Genomic DNA, 20656 nt, shown 5'->3' with positions numbered 1-20656 from the left:
CCTACCCCTGTTACATATTTGCAATAAAGCGGTAGAATTTTTCTTTTGGGTGTGATCCTTTATAATTTAATAATGAAAACCATGTCTTTGAAAAGGCAAGGTTTACAATAAAAAGCCTGCAGGGACATACTACCCTTACCAGAACAACTACAGCTTATTGAATTTGTTCTGGTGAGTAGAATCATTACCTTCAGGCTTTTTGCTGTAAACACTGTCTTTTCAGAGAAAATGCAGTGTTTACATTACAGCCTAGTGATCACTTCACTGGCCACTCCTTAGATGGCTGTTAGAGATCCTTCCTGGGTCATGACTGACTAAAATGCTTCCAAACATTCAGTATCTCCTCCCTCTGCATGTAGACACTGAACTTTCCTCATAGAGATTCATGGATTCCATTCATCTCTATGAGGAGATTGTTTTTTTTTTTTTTTTTTTTTAGGCAAACAGCATGCAGAGCTACAGCTTCTGGCTTGAATACAGTAAGATTTTGCTATATTTATGGAGGCATGAGGGGCCCAGGGGGGCTAGATGGTTGTTTTAGCACTATAGGGTCAGGAATAGATGTTTGTGTTCCTGACCCTATAGTGATCCTTTAATGAAAGGGTTTTGGTGTATAGATCATGCTCTGCAGTCTCATCGCTCAATACTCTTGCATTTAGGATTCAAATCACTTTTGTTTATGCAGCTCTAGCCACACCTCCTCTAGCAGAGAATCACTCAGCCCTACTACACACTTCCTGAAAGAGGTTCATATTTTACCATCCTTATTGCACAGGAACTTCTAATGGGTGAACAAAGGGTAGATCGCCACATATTGTAAAACTGCAACTTCCAAGATCATTTGCCATTCATCATGATAGTTCATATTGTGTGCTGTATGAATTAACTGAAAATAAAACCTATTTTTCACGGAGATTGTGTGAGTCACAGCCAGGGTAGGTGTGAGTAGGCCAGTATAAACAGAAACAAAAGGGATTTAAAGGGACACTTAATGTAGTTCTTCTGGCTGGAGAGTATAGCATGTCTCTGCAGGCACTTTAATGTAAACACACTGCCTTTTCAGGAAAAAGGCATTGTTTACATCATTGCCTGGCAACAACTTCAGTGGCAGTCACACGGACGTTCAGCATCCCCCCACTCTGAACTTCCCTACAGAGATGCTGTGAGGTAATGCATCTCTATGAGAAGAAACTGATTGGTGCAGCACGTCATTTTACTGCTCATGCGCAATAGGCTCCCAATTGTTGAGTTAAGGGGGCAGAGCGTGGGCAATGCCAGCCATGACCTGTGCAACGCTAGAAAAAGGTAAGTAGATCACCTTTGTAACAGGAGGTAAGCTGTGGTCGGCAACCTAAACAGTTATATAGACCTATAGTGTCAGCAATAAACATTTGTATTCCTGACCATATAGTGTTCCTTTAACTCAAAAAATGAAGAGAACCGAGCAGTGAAACAGGGGCAAGATCTGTACACTAGAACTGCTTAAGTAAGCTAAAAATGTTTTGGTGATTAGAGTGTTTAAAAGAACAATATAGGGTCTGGAACACAAACATGCATTCCTGCCCCTATAGTGTTAAAATCAATCTAGCCCCCCTGCCTGCCTCCCCTAAATATAGTAAAATCTTACTTTTATTCAAGTCTGATGCTGTTGGCTCTGTCCTTGATCTGCCAGCTTGGCTGACATCATCAGAAGCTATTCTCTGAGCAAATCACAATGCTTTCTCATAGAATTGGCTGAGACTGTCAAGGAGGCAGTTCATGGACAGAGACAACACAAATCAAACACCAGCCCTGGCCAAATAGCATTTCCTCATAGAGGAACATCAAATCAATGCATATATATGAGGAAAGTTCAGTGTCACCATGCAGAGGGCAGAGACACTGAATGGCAGTGCTGAAAATTTGCAACACTACCCCAGGAAGCACCTCTAGTAGCCATCTGAAGAGTGGCCAGTGGAGGTATCTCTATGCTGTAATGTAAACACTACATTTTTTTTTCTAAAAAAATATATAGTGTTTACTGCAAAAAGCCTAAAGGGAATGATTAAACTCACTAGAACAAATACAATAAGCTGTAGTTGTTCTGATGACTATACTATCCCTTTTAAGTTTAAATGGACACTGTAGTCACCAAAACAACTTTTGCTTAATGAAGCAGTTTTGATGTATAGATCGTGTCCCTGAAGTCTCACTGCTCAATTCTCTGCCATTTAGGAGTTAAATTAAATTACTTTGTTTATACAGCCTAGTCGAACCTCCCTGCATGTGACTTAAACAGCCTTCCTAAACACTTCCTGTAAAGAGTCATCTAATGTTTACACTTGCTTTATTGTAAATTCTGTTTATTTCTTATCTCCTTCACTGTTAACAGCTTGCTAGACCTTGCAGGAGCCTCCTGTGTGCGATTAAAGTTCACTTTACAGAGCAGAAGATAAAAACTTTGAAAGTAAGTTACATCTGATTGAAAGTGAAACCAATTGTATTGGCCAGGGGAGGTGTGACTAGGGCTGCATAAACAGAAACAAAGATGATTTAACTCCTAAATGACATAATTCAGCAGTGAGACTGCAGGGGCATGATCTATACACTATACCTGCTTCATAAAGCTAAAGCGGTTTTGGTGACTATAGAGTCTCTAATTTACAGCCCTTGTGAGTCCTACTACTTTAAATACACCATATTTGTTTTGTATTGCATTTCATACTTTTTGGAGCACTTGCAGTGTATTTAGCGACACTAACCAGCACCAATCCATAATTCATTTCCAGCCTAACCTAGCAAAGAGCTATAAAAAAATGTAGTCCATAAAAACCTGACGGTTGAACTAAATGCCTGATAATCATGCCTTATAGCAACGTCTTAATACTACAACTAGTATCTTACTCTTATAGTAAGGTATAAAATCCTTATGATAAGAGGTCATATAACCTTTATTTACTTAGGCTGTAATACTGGACATAAAACTGCATTCCGCAAGCAGGTTGTTGTTTTAGAAGTTCTAGAATACTCTGCCATTTTCGGCTGGCAGACTATTTTAGCAATTTAAAAACACAAAAGGTGGGCGGCAGCACTTCATTTTGAGAACTATGCATTATCAAATGGCTGAATTGCATTTACTAGTAAATCTGTCCCAGCATAAACAAGTATCACTATACTACATTTTTCTGACTTTTTGTTGCAAAGTTGTGTACTGATCAAAACTGTTATCTTTAGCCAGGGATAGGCATCCTTCGGCACTCCAGATGTTATGGACTACATCCCCCATAGTGCTCTTACACCTATAATGCTGGCAAAGAATTAAAGGGACACTCCAAGCACCCAGACCACTTCTGCCCATTGGAGTGGTCTGTGTGCCAACTCCCACCACCCTTAACCCTGCAAGTGAAATTATTGCAGTTTTTATAAACTGCAATAATTACCGTGCAGAGTTAAGTCCTCCTCTAGTGGCTGTCTATCAGACAGCCACAAGAGGGACTTCCGTGTTCTTAGAACACGAAAAAGTGTTTTAAACGACGCTGGACGTCCTCACGCTATGAACGAGGACGTTCAGCATCGCCCGAACCTATGGGGAGGTCTAATGCGCGTGTGTGGCCATTGCCGCGTATGCGCATTAGGTCTCCCCCCACCGGCGGGGGAGGAGCCTGACCTAGCACCGAGGGACTTTGGCGCTGGATTCAGGTAAGTCACTGAAGGGGTTTTAACCCCCTCAGAAACATGAGATGGGGGTGGGAGGGAGAGGGGCACTGCAGGGTCCTGCAGTGTAAGGAAAACATATGATTTCCTGGCACTGGAGAGTCCATTTAAAGGACCACTATAGTGCCAGGAAAACATAATCGTTTTCCTGGCACTATAGTGCCCTGAGGGTGCCCCCACCCTCGGGGCCCCCCTCCCGCCGGGCTATAGGGTGAGGAAGGGGTTAAATTTACCTCTTTCTCCAGCGCTGGGCGGGGAACTCTCCTCCTCCTCGGCTGAATGCGCATGCACGGCACGAGCCGCACGCGCATTCAGCCAGTCCATAGGAAAGCATTCACAATGCTTTCCTATGGACGCTGGTGTCTTTTCACTGTGAAAATCACAGTGAGAAGCGCGGAAGCGCCTCTAACAGCTGTCAATGAGACAGCCACTAGAGGCTGGATTAACCCTTTTATAAACATAGCAGTTTCTCTGAAACTGCTATGTTTATACAAAAAAAGGGTTAAACCTAGCTGGACCTGGCACCCAGACCACTAAATTAAAGGGAAACTCCAGTGCCAGAAAAACGATCCGCCCACCAATCCCCAGTTACTGAAGGGGTGAAAACCCCTTCAGTGACTTACCTGGGACAGCGGCGATGTCCCTCGCCGCTGTCTCCGCCTCCGCGACGCTCCTCCTAGTGATTACGTCGGCCGGTGGGCGAGACTAATCTCGCTCACTGGCCAAGGAGACCTAATGCGCATGCGCGGAAATTCCGCGCATGCGCATTACGTCTCCCCATAGGAAAGCATTGAAAAATCATTTCAATGCTTTCCTATGGGGTTTTGAGCGACGCTGGAGGTCCTCACACAGCGTGAGGACGTCCAGCGACGCTCTAGCACAGGAAACCTGTGCTAGAACCCAGGAAGTGACCTCTAGTGGCTGTCTAATAGACAGCCACTAGAGGTGGAGTTAACCCTGCAATGTAAATATTGCAGTTTATGAAAAACTGCAATAATTACACTTGCAGGGTTAAGGGTAGTGGGAGTTGGCACCCAGACCACTCCAATGAGCAGAAGTGGTCTGGGTGCCTGGAGTGTCCCTTTAAGCTGAAGTGGTCTGGGTGCCTATAGTGGTCCTTTAAGGGAAGTGTAATCCAAAACATCTGCAGTGCCGAAGGTTGCCTATGCCTGCGAGTAGTGAATGCAAGCATACTGACCAGAGAATAAGGAAGGCAGGTCTACAAGAGTTATTAGATATTCTTGTATGCCTATACTCCAATAAAAGTCATCACCTCTTCTCTTATTGTCTTCTATAGCATTGTAAAGTTTAAATTTCAACCCTTACAAATAATATTTTCTTGTTTCGCAGCTGTTGCAAAGTACGTATCACATATCACACTCACCTTAGGCTGGCTGAGCATGTTTATAAAATAAAGGTCAGTTGCTGTATTGACGAATGTTAGCCATGCCCGCTTGATGCCTTAAAAAAACAACAAAAAAAAACACATCTTTCCTTTAAACCCCCTCCCCACCACCCTTACTGTACGTATACTACCTGGTATACACTTGGCAAGGCTTGTGGCACATTTGCAGCTTTCTTTCTTCACCTCTGGGAAAGGATCCGTGATGGTTCTTTGTAATATCCTGATCAGGTCATCCAGGTAAGGGAGCAGCTTTCTCCCACACACTTCGATGAGTAGGGCCAGGAGCTCTGTTAAGGCGAGCCTGAGCTCCTCTGTGGGCTCCACGATGTCAGGGCTCCCCAGTCTCTGTGTGATGGCTGGTATCAGGTAGGGCAGGGCCTCCTCGGGGCTGGGCACGTTACTCACACAGTGACTGGCGATCTGGGTGGCCAGCTCCCTGCACTTCTCCATGGGGTCTGACAGGCACCTGAGCAGCGGTTTGAGCAGCTCCCCGAACACCTCTTGGAGGGCCACGCTGGACAGCCTCTTATCCTGGGCCTCCTGCTGGATTGCCCCTAGCGCTTTCCTTCTGGTGAACTTATTGTCATCATTCAGGCAGTTTAGGTGCCGGGCTATGGCCTGAAAGACTTCAGAGGCCGCACGTTGCTCACCGTCCGCCGCCATTGCTGTAACCACTGGTAACCAAAGCGCTTCCCTCCCAACACAGCGAAAACAACGGCGCGTTCAAAGCAAAAGCAACTTTATTGAAAGCGCAACGGCGCACACGGACAGACAGGCATTTGGTTGCCAAGCAACGCAAAGAGCCAGGAAGCCCCTTCCCTGCTGCTCCCTTTAGCCTGTGTTCTGTATAACTCCCTGCTGGCCTGTTCCAGCTGCACACATACAGTCTGCTGGGGGAATGATATCAATTTAGTAATAAATACTCTAGAAAAATAAATATACATATAAATAAATGGCAGCATAAAGTTGTTGATGTGGCCTAAACCTGGAACACCTGGAACACTGCAAACTCACAATATTAAAATTTCCACTTACTAACTGTGGTCTAATTGAAGATCACACACTTTATTCACTACATTTTGAACTGTAGGGAAATTTGTACATGAAATTCACTTTGAATTCACACTTTAGTCGATAGCCCTGATAGTATCTTCATTGTTCTCAGGCTATTTTATCCCAAATCTTACATAGAAACATAGAATGTGACGGCAGATAAGAACCATTCGGCCCATCTAGTCTGCCCAATTTTTTTTAAAAAAATACTTTCATTAGTCCCTGGCCTTATCTTATAGCTAGGATAGCCTTATGCATATCCCAAGCATGCTTAAAGGACCACTCTAGTGGCAGGAAAACATACTTGTTTTCCTGGTACTAGAGTGCCCTGAGGGTGCCCCCACCCTCAGGGTCCCTCTCCCGCCCGGCTCTGTAAAGGGCAAAAACTTACCTTTTTCCAGCGCTGGGCGGGGAGCTCTCCTTCTCCTCTCCGCCCCGTCGGCTGAATGCGCACGCGCGGCAAGAGCTGCGAGCGCATTCAGCCGGTCGCATCAGAATGCATTTACAATGCTTTCCTATGGACGCTTGCTTGCTCTCACTGTGATTTTCACAGTGAGAATCATGCAAGCGCCTCTAGCGGCTGTCAGTGAGACAGCCACTAGAGGATTAGGGGGAAGGCTTAACCAATTTATAAACATAGCAGTTTCTCTGAAACTGTTATGTTTATAAAAAAATGGGTTAACCCTAGCTGGACCTGGCACCCAGACCACTTCATTAAGCTGAAGTGGTCTGGGTGCCTAGAGTGGTCCTTTAAACCCCTTTACTGTGTTAACCTCTAAAGGTTAAATTCACTTGAATTCACTCTTCCTTAACAATTCACACTTTTGTAAGTAATCAAGCTAAACCTGCGAGCACTTTAATGAGTTACTTGTCTGAATTGATGCATGGTCACATCATTTTTTTAACTTGCTGGATATTTTTTCAGACTAGCTATATTGGACACAATGTACAGTTCCCTTGTCAATCCTCCACATTCCCCAATTTAAGGGAATGAGACCTCAGGGCTACACACGTGCTATGACTGTTAGCAGGGTAGTGATGTGTTGTCCCCCTGTCCCCTAATGACTGTCTGTGTGTTAGTGACAGTATTGTCCCCTTGTCTCCTAATGACTGTCTGTGTGTCTGTGTGTTTGGTGACAGTATTGCCCCCAGTCCACCAATTACTTTCTGTGTGTTCAGTGACAGTGTTGTACCCAAATGACAGTCTGTGTGTTTGGTGACAGTATTGTCGCCAATGACTGTCTGTGTGTTTAGTGACAATGTTGTCCCCCTATCCCCCAGTGTATGTCTGTGTGTTTAGTGACAGTATTGTCCCCCTGCCCCCCAGTGTATGTCTCTGTGTTTAGTGACAGTATTGTCCCCCTGTCCCCCAGTGTATGTCTCTGTGTTTAGTGACAGTATTGTCCCCCTGTCCCCCAGTGTATGTCTCTGTGTTTAGTGACAGTATTGTCCCCCAGTGTATGTCTGTGTGTGTAGTGACAGTATTGTCCCCCCAGTGTATGTCTCTGTGTTTAGTGACAGTATTGTCCCCCTGTCCCCCAGTGTATGTCTATGTGTTTAGTGACAGTATTGTCCCCCTGTCCCCCAGTGTATGTCTATGTGTTTAGTGACAGTATTGTCCCCCTGTCCCCCAGTGTATGTCTCTGTGTTTAGTGACAGTATTGTCCCCCTGTCCCCCAGTGTATGTCTCTGTGTTTAGTGACAGTATTGTCCCCCTGTCCCCCAGTGTATGTCTCTGTGTTTAGTGACAGTATTGTCCCCCAGTGTATGTCTGTGTGTGTAGTGACAGTATTGTCCCCCCAGTGTATGTCTCTGTGTTTAGTGACAGTATTGTCCCCCTGTCCCCCAGTGTATGTCTATGTGTTTAGTGACAGTATTGTCCCCCTGTCCCCCAGTGTATGTCTATGTGTTTAGTGACAGTATTGTCCCCCTGTCCCCCAGTGTATGTCTCTGTGTTTAGTGACAGTGCCAGGTATAGCAGGGACTTTCCTGGAAGCTGCACAAGTAGAGATGCTTGAAAACGAGGTCGTGTGACGTCAGCAGCTGAATCAGCCAGAGCATCGCAGAGAGCCCAGGGCCCCGGTCACCGACACTTACCGCTCCAGCCCTGGGATCACGGTGAGTGAATGAGAGGGGGCTTCTGGACCCCCCCACCCCAGAGCTGCAAACACCCTGCTAGACTGCCCATTGCCACCTCTGTCCCTTTAAACCCCTCCTTCTTCCTCCTCGGATACCTAATGGTAAGAATCCTTATCATGCAGCACCATCACATACACACAATGCAACAACAACAACAACTGCACCACAATGCACAACACAACACCCGCAGTGTGCTGTAAACAGCCCCCTCCTCCCCTCCTTATCTGCACACACATACCTTGCATGCCTCTGTCTGCACACAGCTGCATGCTGTCATTACCAGGGCTGTTACTAGTCTTTAAATGACCCCCCCATCTTTGCTTTAATCAGGGGGGCCTTATAATTGGGGGGACCCCCCCACAGGGTAGGGAAGTAGGACCCAGTGCATTATAACCCTGCATGTCTGATTCTGCTGCAGTTATGGCCTGGATCAAAACAACACATACAGTATTCAGCTCTCTCTCTGCACACACCAGATGTTTGCATACACAACAGAGTTTACACAGAGATAATCACAATACACATACTGTTTAGATGTCATTATAGTAAACACACACACACACACTTTTCAGGAATCATTACAGTAAGCACAAATACACACACTTCAGATATCATTATAGTAAATAAACACACACACACACACTTTTCAGGAATCATTACAGTAAGCACAAATAAACACACTTCAGATATCATTATAGTAAATAAACACAAACACACACTGTGTTCAGGAATCATTACAGTAAGCAGAAAATGCACACACTGTATTAAGAATACATAGAGAGATACTGTACACGTTTACGTGCAGATACAGTAATTTAGGATTGGGCATAAAGATTAACACTCTGTACAGGTGTTTAAGCACACACAGACACAATCATACAGCAGCTCATGGCAACATATAAACATGACACAAATAATCACACTGTGCACGTTACAATCCACGCTAGTGTGGTTTGCATCTGCACTCTTTGGGGTTTATTCATCAAACAATAATTGTAGGGAATTTTAAATTGACATGCCCATTGTAGGCTAAAAAAAAAAAAAAAAAGCCAAGCTGTGGCTACAACTGTGATGGCGTATTTGCCAAAAACATTTATTTTTGTCTATATTTTTTTATTTGGTTTTCAATTTGCGTACACATTTGTGCTTAGTAGTTAAACCCCCTTGTGCACGGTCATGAATGCACAGATTTGTACCTATTTAATCATATATTTTTTTTTAAATGTATTTTTTATATCGCTTGTTGTTGTTTTTTCTTTCTTTTTTAAAATACTTTATTTTTCTTGTGCATTTGATTACATAACATAGGTACCTGTAGCGCCACGACAGCAATTACAGGCATTTCAATGGCATACATTGTCACGGCAGAAATAAACAGCACATTTTTTTTTTTTTTTAAATGAGAAACATAACAGGCTGGGAACATTTTGAAGTTTATACTCATGCTAAAAACAGGTTAGCTTTGTATGTCTGTTGTGGTGGGTCACTGTGGGGTCGTCAAGCTTGAGTTAGTAAACGTACAGTGGTGTTTGTTGTTGTTTTTTTTTTTACACCATCGTGCATGTACATCTTCTCATGTGCTTGGACTTAGAGAGCCCTTCCAGTTTGTTCTGGTGTGATGTGTTTTGCAATCGCTGCATTGCTGGCATGGGGGTAAATATGGTTATGAAATACTTCCCTTGTTTGAAAGTTAGATTAATGGGAATTGCTATTGGTGCCAGTTACACTCCCTAAACACGTAATGTGCTTATTTACTTTACATATCGTTAAAAAAAACAGTTATTCGACTTTCGGTTATGTAGTGCTCACTCAAAATGTTGTAACTTTGCTAGAAATACATAACCACATATACACTGAACAAAATTATAAATGCAACCCTTTATTTTGCCCCCATTTTTCATGAGCTGAACTCAAAGATGGGCCTGAGGATCTCGTCACGGTATCTCTGCGCATTCAAATGCCATCCATAAAATGCACCTCTGTTTGTTGTCCATAACATACCCCTGCCCATACCATAACCCCACCGCCACCATGGGCCACTCGATCCACAACGTTGATATCAGGAAACCGCTCACCCACAGATGCACATACAGACTCCTACTACCTTGAAAAGCAGAAGTGTTCATGGTGGTTTGATTAACCCTACTCCATTTGTCTTGGAGATTCATGTCTTTGATGGCACACCTTTTTTATTTATGTTTTGCTGTTCTTGGAAAACCAGTGGACACCTACCAGTAAAGTTATATGCCCAATCCTAAATTACGCTGCAGAAGAGCAATACAGGCGAGCAGGGTAGGGGAGATCTGGGACCTTCCAGAACAATTATGGAAATTATGTGAAGCCAAACTGTAGCAGATGCCCACAAAAACATATGTAGTATCCCTCCATCACTTTGTACCTTTACAGCCTGAAACCTTCAACTTCAGGGACATCATGTAGAGTTATCTCATACTAATCATCAATAAATAAACTAACATATTTCTTCATAGCACAATAACCAATAAAAGTATAAATAGATGGACACTTTGAATGAGGACAATGTGATAAAATGCATGGTAGATTGTTGCACTCATTAGGGTTTTTCGCTGGCCTTAATCCCTGACTACTCATATGCAGTCTACCTCTCTTGGACTTACTAAATATTTTAAATGCTGCAATCCCTACAGACCCCATATAACTAAATAGCACACTATGGTCCCATCATGGTGGTCTGGGTGCATATCCCCAGGTCCCTTATCCCTGGGCATGTAATTACTGCAGTTTTTAATTAACTGCAATAATTATCTTAATGGGTTAACTCCACCTCTAGTGGCTTTCTACCAGACAGCCACTAGACTGACTTCCAGGTCGTTAGGCGGCTTTTGGTGCAATGCATGAGGACATCCAGCATCACCTGCAACCATATATGAAAGCATTGTATAATGCTTTCCTATGTAGCTGTTCTAATCCGAGTGCGGCCATTGCATTAGGTCTCCTCACGACTGGCGGACCCTGAGCCAGTGCCGAGGGACATTGGCGCTGGGCTCTGTTAAGTGACAGAAGGTTTTTTTTTTTATCCCCTTATGCATCACAGGTGGAGGGTGCACTCTAGGGAGCTATAGCGCCAGGAAAACGACTTAGTTTTCCTGGCACTATAGTATCCTTTTAATAAACGGATTAACACCAAAGTGATAGATCCAGTGCCCAATCTCTCTGTTTGGCTATTTCTGTCACAGTCTGGAACTTGAATCAGGCAGCTTTGTACTGGGAGTCGCTAATAGGTCTCCTCCCCTTAGAATGCAGCCATATGGTTTGCTATTTAAACTGATAAACAGCGTATCAACAGAATCCAGAAAGCAGAGAATAATGCACAGAACACTTCTAAAGTAGCTATAGATTCCAGCTAATGTATTATTTTACATCATCCCACTATAATAAATTCATGGTTAACTTGTAGTTTTGGACCGTTGACATCCATTTACTTAATATTAACAGTTTAGTTTGGGAGGCCAGTGCGGATTTTTAAACATATTGCCCTCTTTTTGCTTTATGCAATTAATTCCAATATTATCACATTTCTCCTTCAAATTACAGACACTTAAAAAAAAAAAATCCCAAAACACAGCATTAAAGGAGCAATCCAAACGCCATTAGCACTCCAGCGGTCTGTAGTGGTTATGGTGGAAGGAATGTCCTGGCACTTCCCTACTGTAAGTAGTCAGACCGTTTTAGAACAGTTGAGCTTCTTACCTGGAGTTCATCTGGTGCCGTTTCCCACCTCCTCTTAGACTTCAGGAGAGCCGGATGCTCCTGGAAAATTGCTCCCATTACCTTTCCTGAGCTAAGCCCTTCAGTGAAGAACTAGCTCATTCTCTGTGAGTGTTAGCTCATCGCTGTTCGCAAATGAGCTAAGTCCTGCACTACTGGTCTTCGCTCAAACATAGAACTTCCAACTGGGTGTAGTGGAGGCGGAGAAAGAAGGTAAGATGACAAACTGTTCTATAGTGATTTGACACTTTACATTAGGGGTGGAGGGCATAGTGGGCTGTAGTGGTTATGGTGCTGGAGTGTTCCTTTAATTGTAGCGAGGGGAGATTTTTGTTGGGGGGGCCTTATGTAGTTGTCTTTTACTTTCAGGGTTACTAACTAGTGTCAGAATGTAGGGTGAATTTAAAGTGCATTTCAAATTTAAGGTCAAAATTGCAGGAATGGAAAAAAGTTATCTGTGCTTTCAGTTCGGCTAATCTGGCCTTACATTTGAAATTCACTTTGAATTCACCTTGAATTCTCACTTTAGTAAATAAGCCTGTAGGTGTGATGCCTCACGACAGAGATTGAGTGGGAATATATTCTATTCTTGTTGGTAGGAAGTTTTGTAAAGGAAAAGGTCAATTGCTGGTACCACCACTGGTTGTTTTTGCTTATGCCATCGGGTGATGGAGTTAAATCTGGTTAAAAGCTTTAAACGATAGAGAGTAACGCCTGTTACAGTCTGGGTACTATACTGCCCTCTGGTGTCTCACCTAAAAACTACACCTTATCATTTATATTCTGTTTTTCAAATAATTTAGATAAGCAGTAATAACTAAAAACACCCACTGTCGTCAGTCTGAAAGTTAAAGCATGGAAATAAAATAGCTCAAAGCTGGTTTATAATAATAGCATCGTACAAAATACTTTTTTTGTTAGTCATCTGCTAAATAGCAGTTAGCAATCTCATTTGGAAACTTTGTGAAAATATATTTTGAACAGTTTGTGCTAATTACTTTGAGCCACATTGAGTATCCATTTAAACATATTTTATATCGTACCCATAAAAAGATGCACATGGTCTGCAATTTTTTTTTTTTTTACAAATAAGTCTCTGCTGTTATATAATTATATTATTTATGTCAAGAAAACATCTCCTGCACCATTACACTAAAGATGGCACAATGAAAGATGAATCCTGGTAATCAAGTAGTTTATGCTAAATTCTGATCATACTCCGTGGTGGTTGGTGACGTTTTTCAATCTTTAGTTGTCCCGTTTTGGTGACCATGTGCCCACTTGTCCCTCTTTATTCTCTTTTTAACTGATGACAGGGGCACCTATTGTCACCATGATTAGACTTGCTTTGTTCAGCTTCTTCCGTTAGTGCACTTATGGCCATTTTTGTTAAACCAGAGAACAGACACTCTTGCAGATTATCCAATTCTCTGTCAATTTGTTGACCATGTCTTCATGCTCTATACGATGAGCTACAGTTACATGATTAGCTGTGTGGCTGTTTTTAGTAACATAAAAGAGTTTACTGAGTGTACATGCCTTAAAGGCGAACTGGCACTTAGATTCTATTACTTATGTATGCAGTGGTGTATCCTGGTTTAGTGCTGCCCTGGGCATGACAAAACTCTGGTTCCCGTCATCACTCTGCGGCGCAAAAAAAAAAAAAAAACGCCTCCCAAACGCCCAGGCAAAGGTCTTGTTAGCCTGGCGGCTGACTAAGAATCCATGCGCGCAGGCGGCGCTGGCGAGGGAGCACTGATTAGTGAGTTCTCTGCTCAGCTCCCTCGCCAGCGCCGCCCGCATGGATTCTTAGTAAGCCGCCAGGCTAACAAGACATTTGCCTGGGCGTTTGGGGCGGCTTTTTTTTGCCGCCCCCTGGAAAGTGCCGCCCAAGGCAAATGCCTTGTTTGCCTTGCAGCTAAAACGTATGTGTACATTAAAGATTTAGCAATTCACATCACAATCCTGTTCAATCCTGGCACAGCCAGGGTTCATATCGAGTTGGAGGTTGGGAAACTAACGTTTTGGATTTGTTTTCTTGTGAGATTTGTTTTGTGAAAAGTGGAAAAAAATTTTTTAAAAGGGGAGGAGTCTCCGACAGAATGTGATTCTTGATTTCACTGTTTAGTACTTAGCACGCTTTTTCCAGAGCACAACAGTTTGATAAATCTCCCCCATTGTTTCTGTTTACTCTCTTCTCTCTATGCTGACTGCCAAGTTTATAGAAGTGAGATTGACGGAGAGCCAAAATGGAGTCACACATTTCCAAGGCAGAGCTGAACATTACAGTGTGTGTTTCTACATTTAATAAAAAAAGGTCACAGATTCATGTTAAATAAATCTATGAAATAAGTCAATATTATATTTTAAAAACTGTGAAGTTACAGTTTCCCTTTAAATGACGCTCGAACAACCATAATCACTATAGCTGCTCCTTGACATGGATTTATTTTTTTCTTTATGAACATATTTTTAAGGTTCTTCACACAATGAAAGTCTTTGTCACATGCTTGGTTGCTTCATCTAAGTGTTGCTTCTAAGTGTGTGTGGTTGGAGATATTCTGGAGAGTGTTGCTTCTAAGTGTGTGTGGTTGGAGATATTCTGGAGAGTGTTGCTTCTAAGTGTGTGTGGTTGGAGATATTCTGGAGAGTGTTGCTTCTAAGTGTGTGTGGTTGGAGATATTCTGGAGAGTGTTGCTTCTAAGTGTGTGTGGTTGGAGATATTCTGGAGAGTGTTGCTTCTAAGTGTGTGTGGTTGTGTGATGTAATTCCAGTAAAATACAAGTTTAGCAGGCTAAGATTGCCACAAGGCATATGTATGTATATGTGTTTGTAGTATCAGTTAGTTAATTACACGTAGCTAAGATACTGTTATCACTGTACTGACCAGGTGCAGGAATGTAAGAACTGGAATTACGCGTCCCTCTCCTTTGTATCAGATGAGCCACGTGGTTAGACCGGATGGATGAGTTTAGACTCTATTTATTAAATAGGTTAAGGGTATGTGTGGGTGTAGTTAATTGTGGGAGGAGCTACAGTGCTATATAAGGAATGTACTCTATGTATTCAGTACTCAGACTTTGCTGTATTTTGGTGACGCTAGTCCCTCTGAGTCCCGATCGGTGATCCAATAAAGAATCTCTTCCTTCCTGAAGAAACCTGTGTCCATCTCTCTGTGCTTGGCTTCCGTCAGTTTCTCCGGTATCATTTGGTGCATTGGCCGGGAAGCTCATCGTTCAACGGTAGCTGAGAGGCAGAGGCGTGAGACGGTCTATCTTTGCCCACGTTCTCTACGGCTGCACCCCTGAACTTCTGCGTGGACCTCCCTTCGTCTCAGCGCCACTGGTCTGTTGTCCAGGAGATCATCGGCCTCTACGTGAGAAGTGCTGGGGTGTCCCCGTCGATGAGTGTGAACTCAGGTTCAGGAACGAGGAGGTAAGACAACTGCTGTTTTAGACGGCAGGACCCACTAGGGGTATACCGATTGTGCGGTAGGCCCAAAGGGGTTTTGAATCAGTGTATCTGCCCCCTCTGTCGGAGGGAAGGAGCGAAGGCGCACCGCTCGATCGAACGCTCTTTAGTCAGACCGTTTGATTTGGTTAGTCAGGCGGGGTCCTGGTGTAAGATAGCCCTAGCCGGACACCGGTGTCTTGTCTAGACTAGCGTTCTAGGGTGTATATTACGTTCGCTAGGTCGGAGGGACCGGGAGACTAAGCGGCGCCTGTGTAAATTCGGTTCGCTAGTTCTCATCCTATCTGGGCTAAGTGGGAAGGCGTGTAAATTTGGAACCCACTAGACTTTTGATAGTGCGACTAAGAGGCGCCTGTGTAAATTCGGATCTCTAGCTCGCTATGTATATGTGGTGATTGGGCAGTGTGGCTAACCAAAACGGGTGTATATAGTTTTAGGTAGTCCATTCAAGGTACTGGCCAATAGTTTAGTTGGGAATTGTAAATGTGTTAACGATTGTTTAGTAAAGTGTATATCTTGTTAGATAGCGCGAGCTCAGCCGTCTAGCGAGAGTGTTAATAGTGTGTTGCTGTATTATAGTGCACGGTACCATAACCCTGTATATTTACTGACATTATATAATAAGTACTAATCATTGTCGTCCATTGCATGTTTAACACCATAACCACTAATAATTGTATTGTGACCTTAACTTGTGCTTTGACCTATGCTAACCGTACTGTAACCGCTATTTGTAAAAGACGATGTTACTGGGGTGTGTTATAGACGGGTAATTCGTATATAGAGAATTATAGCGTGGGTGACTGTATAGTTACGCCAAAGGGCATAATATTGATTATATAGTGACTGGTGTAACAGCTGTGTGTGTACGGGAATTCCCTGAGTGTTTATTGTTATTGTGTACGTTTCACTTGGTAACCGTACCACGTGGTGCTGTTGCCAGAGGAAACGGGTGTGACTGTTGAATAGTACGCGTGTATAGTATTCGTTGTCGACGACGTTCCATTGTTAAGTATGGGTGCGTCGCAGTCAACGATTCCGGATCCCTTAGGATGTATGGTTAAGAATTTTAAAAAGGGATTCAAAGTTTGTGATTTTGGGGTAAAGATGTCTCCTGTACGTTTGGTCACTTTGTGTACTAGGGAGTGGCCTACTTTGGTTGCGGCATGGCCGCCACGTGGCAGTTTGGATCCAACTCTGGTACAGCGCTTACACGTGGCTGTATCAGGTAGGCCTGAACTTTACGGCCAGTTTCCTTATATTGATTGTTGGAGACAGGCCGTAAATGACTCGCCAAAATGGCTCCGGACATGCCACGAGGAACAGTGTCGCCTCATGGTAGCTAGGACTTGTTCGTCCACTAGGACTGGTGTTAGGCCCATTTTGGACACGCCCCCTGAGTCCGAGATCCCTTTGCCGCCCCCTTACTTTCCGTTAAGAAGAAGTGACGCAAACGCAGGAAGTCCTGCACCCCTCCCCTCATTACCCTCATCCACTTCCGCTTCCTCCTCCAGTACAGGATCCACCCCCCCTCGTACTAAATCTCCCCTTCCGGAACCAGAATCCACCCCCATTAGAAACGAATATCCTGATTTGGCGCCACTTCAGACTTCCGGTCAAGCTTCATCTAGCTCGGCTCGAAGTGTTTTATTTACGACCTTTTCCCAAAACCGACCTCCCACATCCCCATACCCTATCTCTCCCCGACCGGAACCCATGACTGACGCCTCTCTACGTAGCCCCATCCAAACCCGACAGTTGACTGGTGCCCAACAATTAAAGCACTATCAGATGCCTCTTCGTCTGAATCCCGGGTCAGCTTATATCGATGCCGCAGGTCAAATGGCACACGCTGACCCAGTCTTCGTATATGTCCCATTTACCACAACCGATCTTTTAAACTGGAAGACCCATAATTCCTCGTATACTGAGAAACCACAAGCTATGACTGATCTGTTCACCTCAATAGTACAGACGCATAATCCGACATGGGCTGATTGCCAGCAGTTACTAATGACTTTATTTAACAATGAGGAAAGGACAAGAATAAATCAAGCAGCCATTAAAGCATTAGAGGATAGAGCCCGTGCTTTGAACCAAGCCAATCCAGCAGCATGGGCCGCGACACACTATCCCAACACCGATCCCGATTGGAACGTAAATGGTGCTGATATGGTTCAACTCAGAGCCTATAGAGACGCTATAATTGCTGGCATGAAAGCCGGAGGAAAGAAAGCCATTAACATGTCGAAGACAGTTGAGGTGATCCAGAAAAGCGATGAAGCGCCCAGTGTCTTTTATGACCGATTATTGGAGGCATACCGCTTGTATACCCCCTTTAATCCGGAAGACGCAGACAATTCCCGAATGGTTAACTCCGCCTTTGTCAGCCAAGCATACGGAGATATTAAGCGCAAGCTACAAAAGTTAGAAGGGTTTGCAGGTATGTCCATCACCCAACTAATGGAGGTAGCAAATAAGGTCTATATGAACAGGGATACAGAAAGTAAGAAAGAGGAAGAGCGCAAGATGCGTAAAAAGGCTGATATGCTAGCGGTAGCGATCGCAGGCGTAGATAAACGGGGCCCAGATAGAGGCAATAATAGATGGAGTAGGGAGCCTTTGAGTAGGGATCAATGCGCGTATTGCAAGGAAGAAGGGCATTGGAGGAACGAATGTCCGCAAAGAGAGCAGTACGAGAGAGACCAACCCAGGGCAGGCTACGGAAACTTTAGAGGTAGAGCGAGAGGTAGAGGAGGCCCCGGAGGGAGTAATGGTTATAGAGGGAATAATGGGAACAGAGGAAGTGTTAGGGAAGACAGGTATATTCCAGCAGCGCAAAGGTCCCGCGATAGAGAAGGTAGGGACTTTGTAGGATTGGCTGACACTGTCATGGAGGACTATTGATACCGACCGGGCTCCATCCCCCTTGGTCGAGCGGAGCCTATGGTCGATGTATCAATAGGGGGGAAAAGGAGTGCGTTCATGATCGACACTGGTGCTGAACATTCAGTGGTGACTAATCTAGTTGCTCCTCCATCTGGAAGGACTATTACTGTGATAGGAGCAACTGGAAGAAGTGCTGAAAGACCGGTTCTTAAAAGTCGACTCTGTACATTGGGAGGCCACGTAGTAAAACACCAATTCCTTTATATGCCTGAATGTCCAGTCCAATTGCTGGGACGTGATATGCTATCAAAATTACAAGCGCAGATTACGTTCCTACCAAATGGAACAACATCCTTAAAGTTTAATGGACCTTCAGGTATTATGACTTTATCCGTACCAAAGGAAGAAGAGTGGCGACTTTATACAGTGTTGACTAGCCAAAACCCTAGGAGTGATGAGACATTGTTTAACATACCAGGAGTTTGGGCAGAGAACAACCCACCAGGACTGGCCCGCAATATTCCACCAATAAAAATTGAACTGAAACATGGGGTTTATCCAGTGAGCCTAAGACAATATCACATTCCGCAGAAGGCTAAGAAGAACATCCAATCCTATCTGGATAAGTTCATACGGTATGGTATCCTAAAATTCTGTACTTCCCCCTGGAACACCCCATTGCTGCCTGTTCAAAAGCCCGGTACAGATGAGTATCGACCTGTACAGGACTTAAGAGCAGTCAATGATGCGGTTGTTAGCATACATCCAGTTGTACCCAATCCATATAACCTGCTTGCTTTAATTCCGGGCGGGGCTACTTACTTCACAGTCTTAGATCTCAAAGATGCCTTCTTTTGCCTCCGAATTGCCGCAGAAAGCCAATGTATTTTCGCTTTCCAATGGGAGAACGCTGTAACGGGCTCAAAACGCCAAATGACTTGGACAAGACTGCCCCAAGGGTTTAAAAATTCACCTACCCTATTTGGTTCAGCTCTAAGTCAAGATCTACTGGATTTCGAGTCTATCCCAGGAGAATGTGTATTGTTACAATATGTAGATGACTTGTTGATAGCAGCAGTTACAAAAGAAAAATGTCAGCAAGCAACGCACGATCTACTACATATTCTCTGGAAGGCAGGATACAAGGTGTCCAGGAAGAAGGCTCAGTTGTGTTTGCCAACTGTCAAGTATCTGGGATTCCATATCTCTGAAGGTCAAAGAATTATGGGGCCAGAGAGAAAAGAAGCTGTCTGCCAAATACCAATACCCAAGAATAGAAGACAAGTGCGAGAATTCTTGGGGGCAGCAGGCTTCTGTAGGATATGGATTCCCAGCTATGCGATACTGGCAAAACCTCTGTACGCAGCCATCAAAGGTACAGAGCACGACCCCTTCTTATGGACCCAAGAACAGCAAACGGCATTTGAAGATGTGAAGAAGGCTTTGATGAGTGCCCCAGCATTAGGTCTACCTGATCACACACGACCATTCTACTTATATGTACACGAGCAAAGAAGAATGGCTGTGGGAGTATTGACACAGTACTTGGGATCATGGCAAAGACCTGTTGCCTACATGTCTAAGCAACTGGATGCAGTGGCCAGCGGACTTCCACCTTGTCTAAGAGCCGTAGCTGCAGCCGCCCTGCTAGTAGCTGAAGCCGATAAACTCACTCTGGGTCAAGAACTTTATGTACGAGTCCCACATGCAGTACAGACGTTGTTGGATTACAAAGGAAATCATTGGTTTAGTAACAGCCGTATGACCAAGTATCAAGCAATGTTGTGTGAAAACCCAAGAGTGCATTTAGAGACTGTAAACACCTTAAATCCAGCTACCCTTTTGCCGCAACCTACTGAAAGTCAACATGATTGTTTGGAAGTAATGGATGAAGTATTTTCAAGTAGACCAGATCTTCGTGATTTTCCCATCCAGAACCCCGATGTTCAATATTACACCGACGGCAGTAGTTATGTGAAAGAAGGGATCCGCTATGCAGGATATGCAGTGACAACAATAGACAAGGTGATAGAAGCTCGGCCACTGGCGAAAGGAACATCAGCACAAAAGGCAGAATTAATAGCACTAACACGAGCGTTACAATTGGCTGAAGGTTTAAGAGTAAATATCTATACGGACTCTAAGTATGCGTTTTTAACCACTCATGCCCACGGAGCTTTGTATAAAGAAAGAGGACTACTGAATTCAGAAGGCAAAGAAATCAAGTACGCAGCTGAAATCCTACAACTATTGGAAGCA

General features: G+C 44.0%; 2 protein-coding genes across 2 annotated transcripts in view; one reads left to right on the top strand and one right to left on the bottom strand.

Moving 5' to 3' along the window:
* Window positions 1–5782, bottom strand: part of DNAAF5 (dynein axonemal assembly factor 5) — a 47374-nt gene extending 41592 nt beyond the window's left edge. Inside the window, exon 1 of the mRNA XM_063428895.1 lies at window positions 5230–5782. Within this exon, the coding sequence (XP_063284965.1) occupies window positions 5230–5761 (532 nt within the window). The 5' untranslated portion in view covers window positions 5762–5782. The remainder of the gene's footprint in view (window positions 1–5229) is intronic.
* A 2348-nt stretch (window positions 5783–8130) lies between these two features.
* Window positions 8131–20656, top strand: part of PRKAR1B (protein kinase cAMP-dependent type I regulatory subunit beta) — a 219330-nt gene continuing 206804 nt past the window's right edge. Inside the window, exon 1 of the mRNA XM_063430384.1 lies at window positions 8131–8269. The gene's annotated coding sequence lies outside the window, so the exon portion shown is untranslated. The remainder of the gene's footprint in view (window positions 8270–20656) is intronic.

Source organism: Pelobates fuscus, chromosome 8 (assembly GCF_036172605.1).
Source record: "Pelobates fuscus isolate aPelFus1 chromosome 8, aPelFus1.pri, whole genome shotgun sequence".
Taxonomy (NCBI): domain Eukaryota; kingdom Metazoa; phylum Chordata; class Amphibia; order Anura; family Pelobatidae; genus Pelobates; species Pelobates fuscus.
This window is presented reverse-complemented; position numbering and strand designations above follow the sequence as displayed.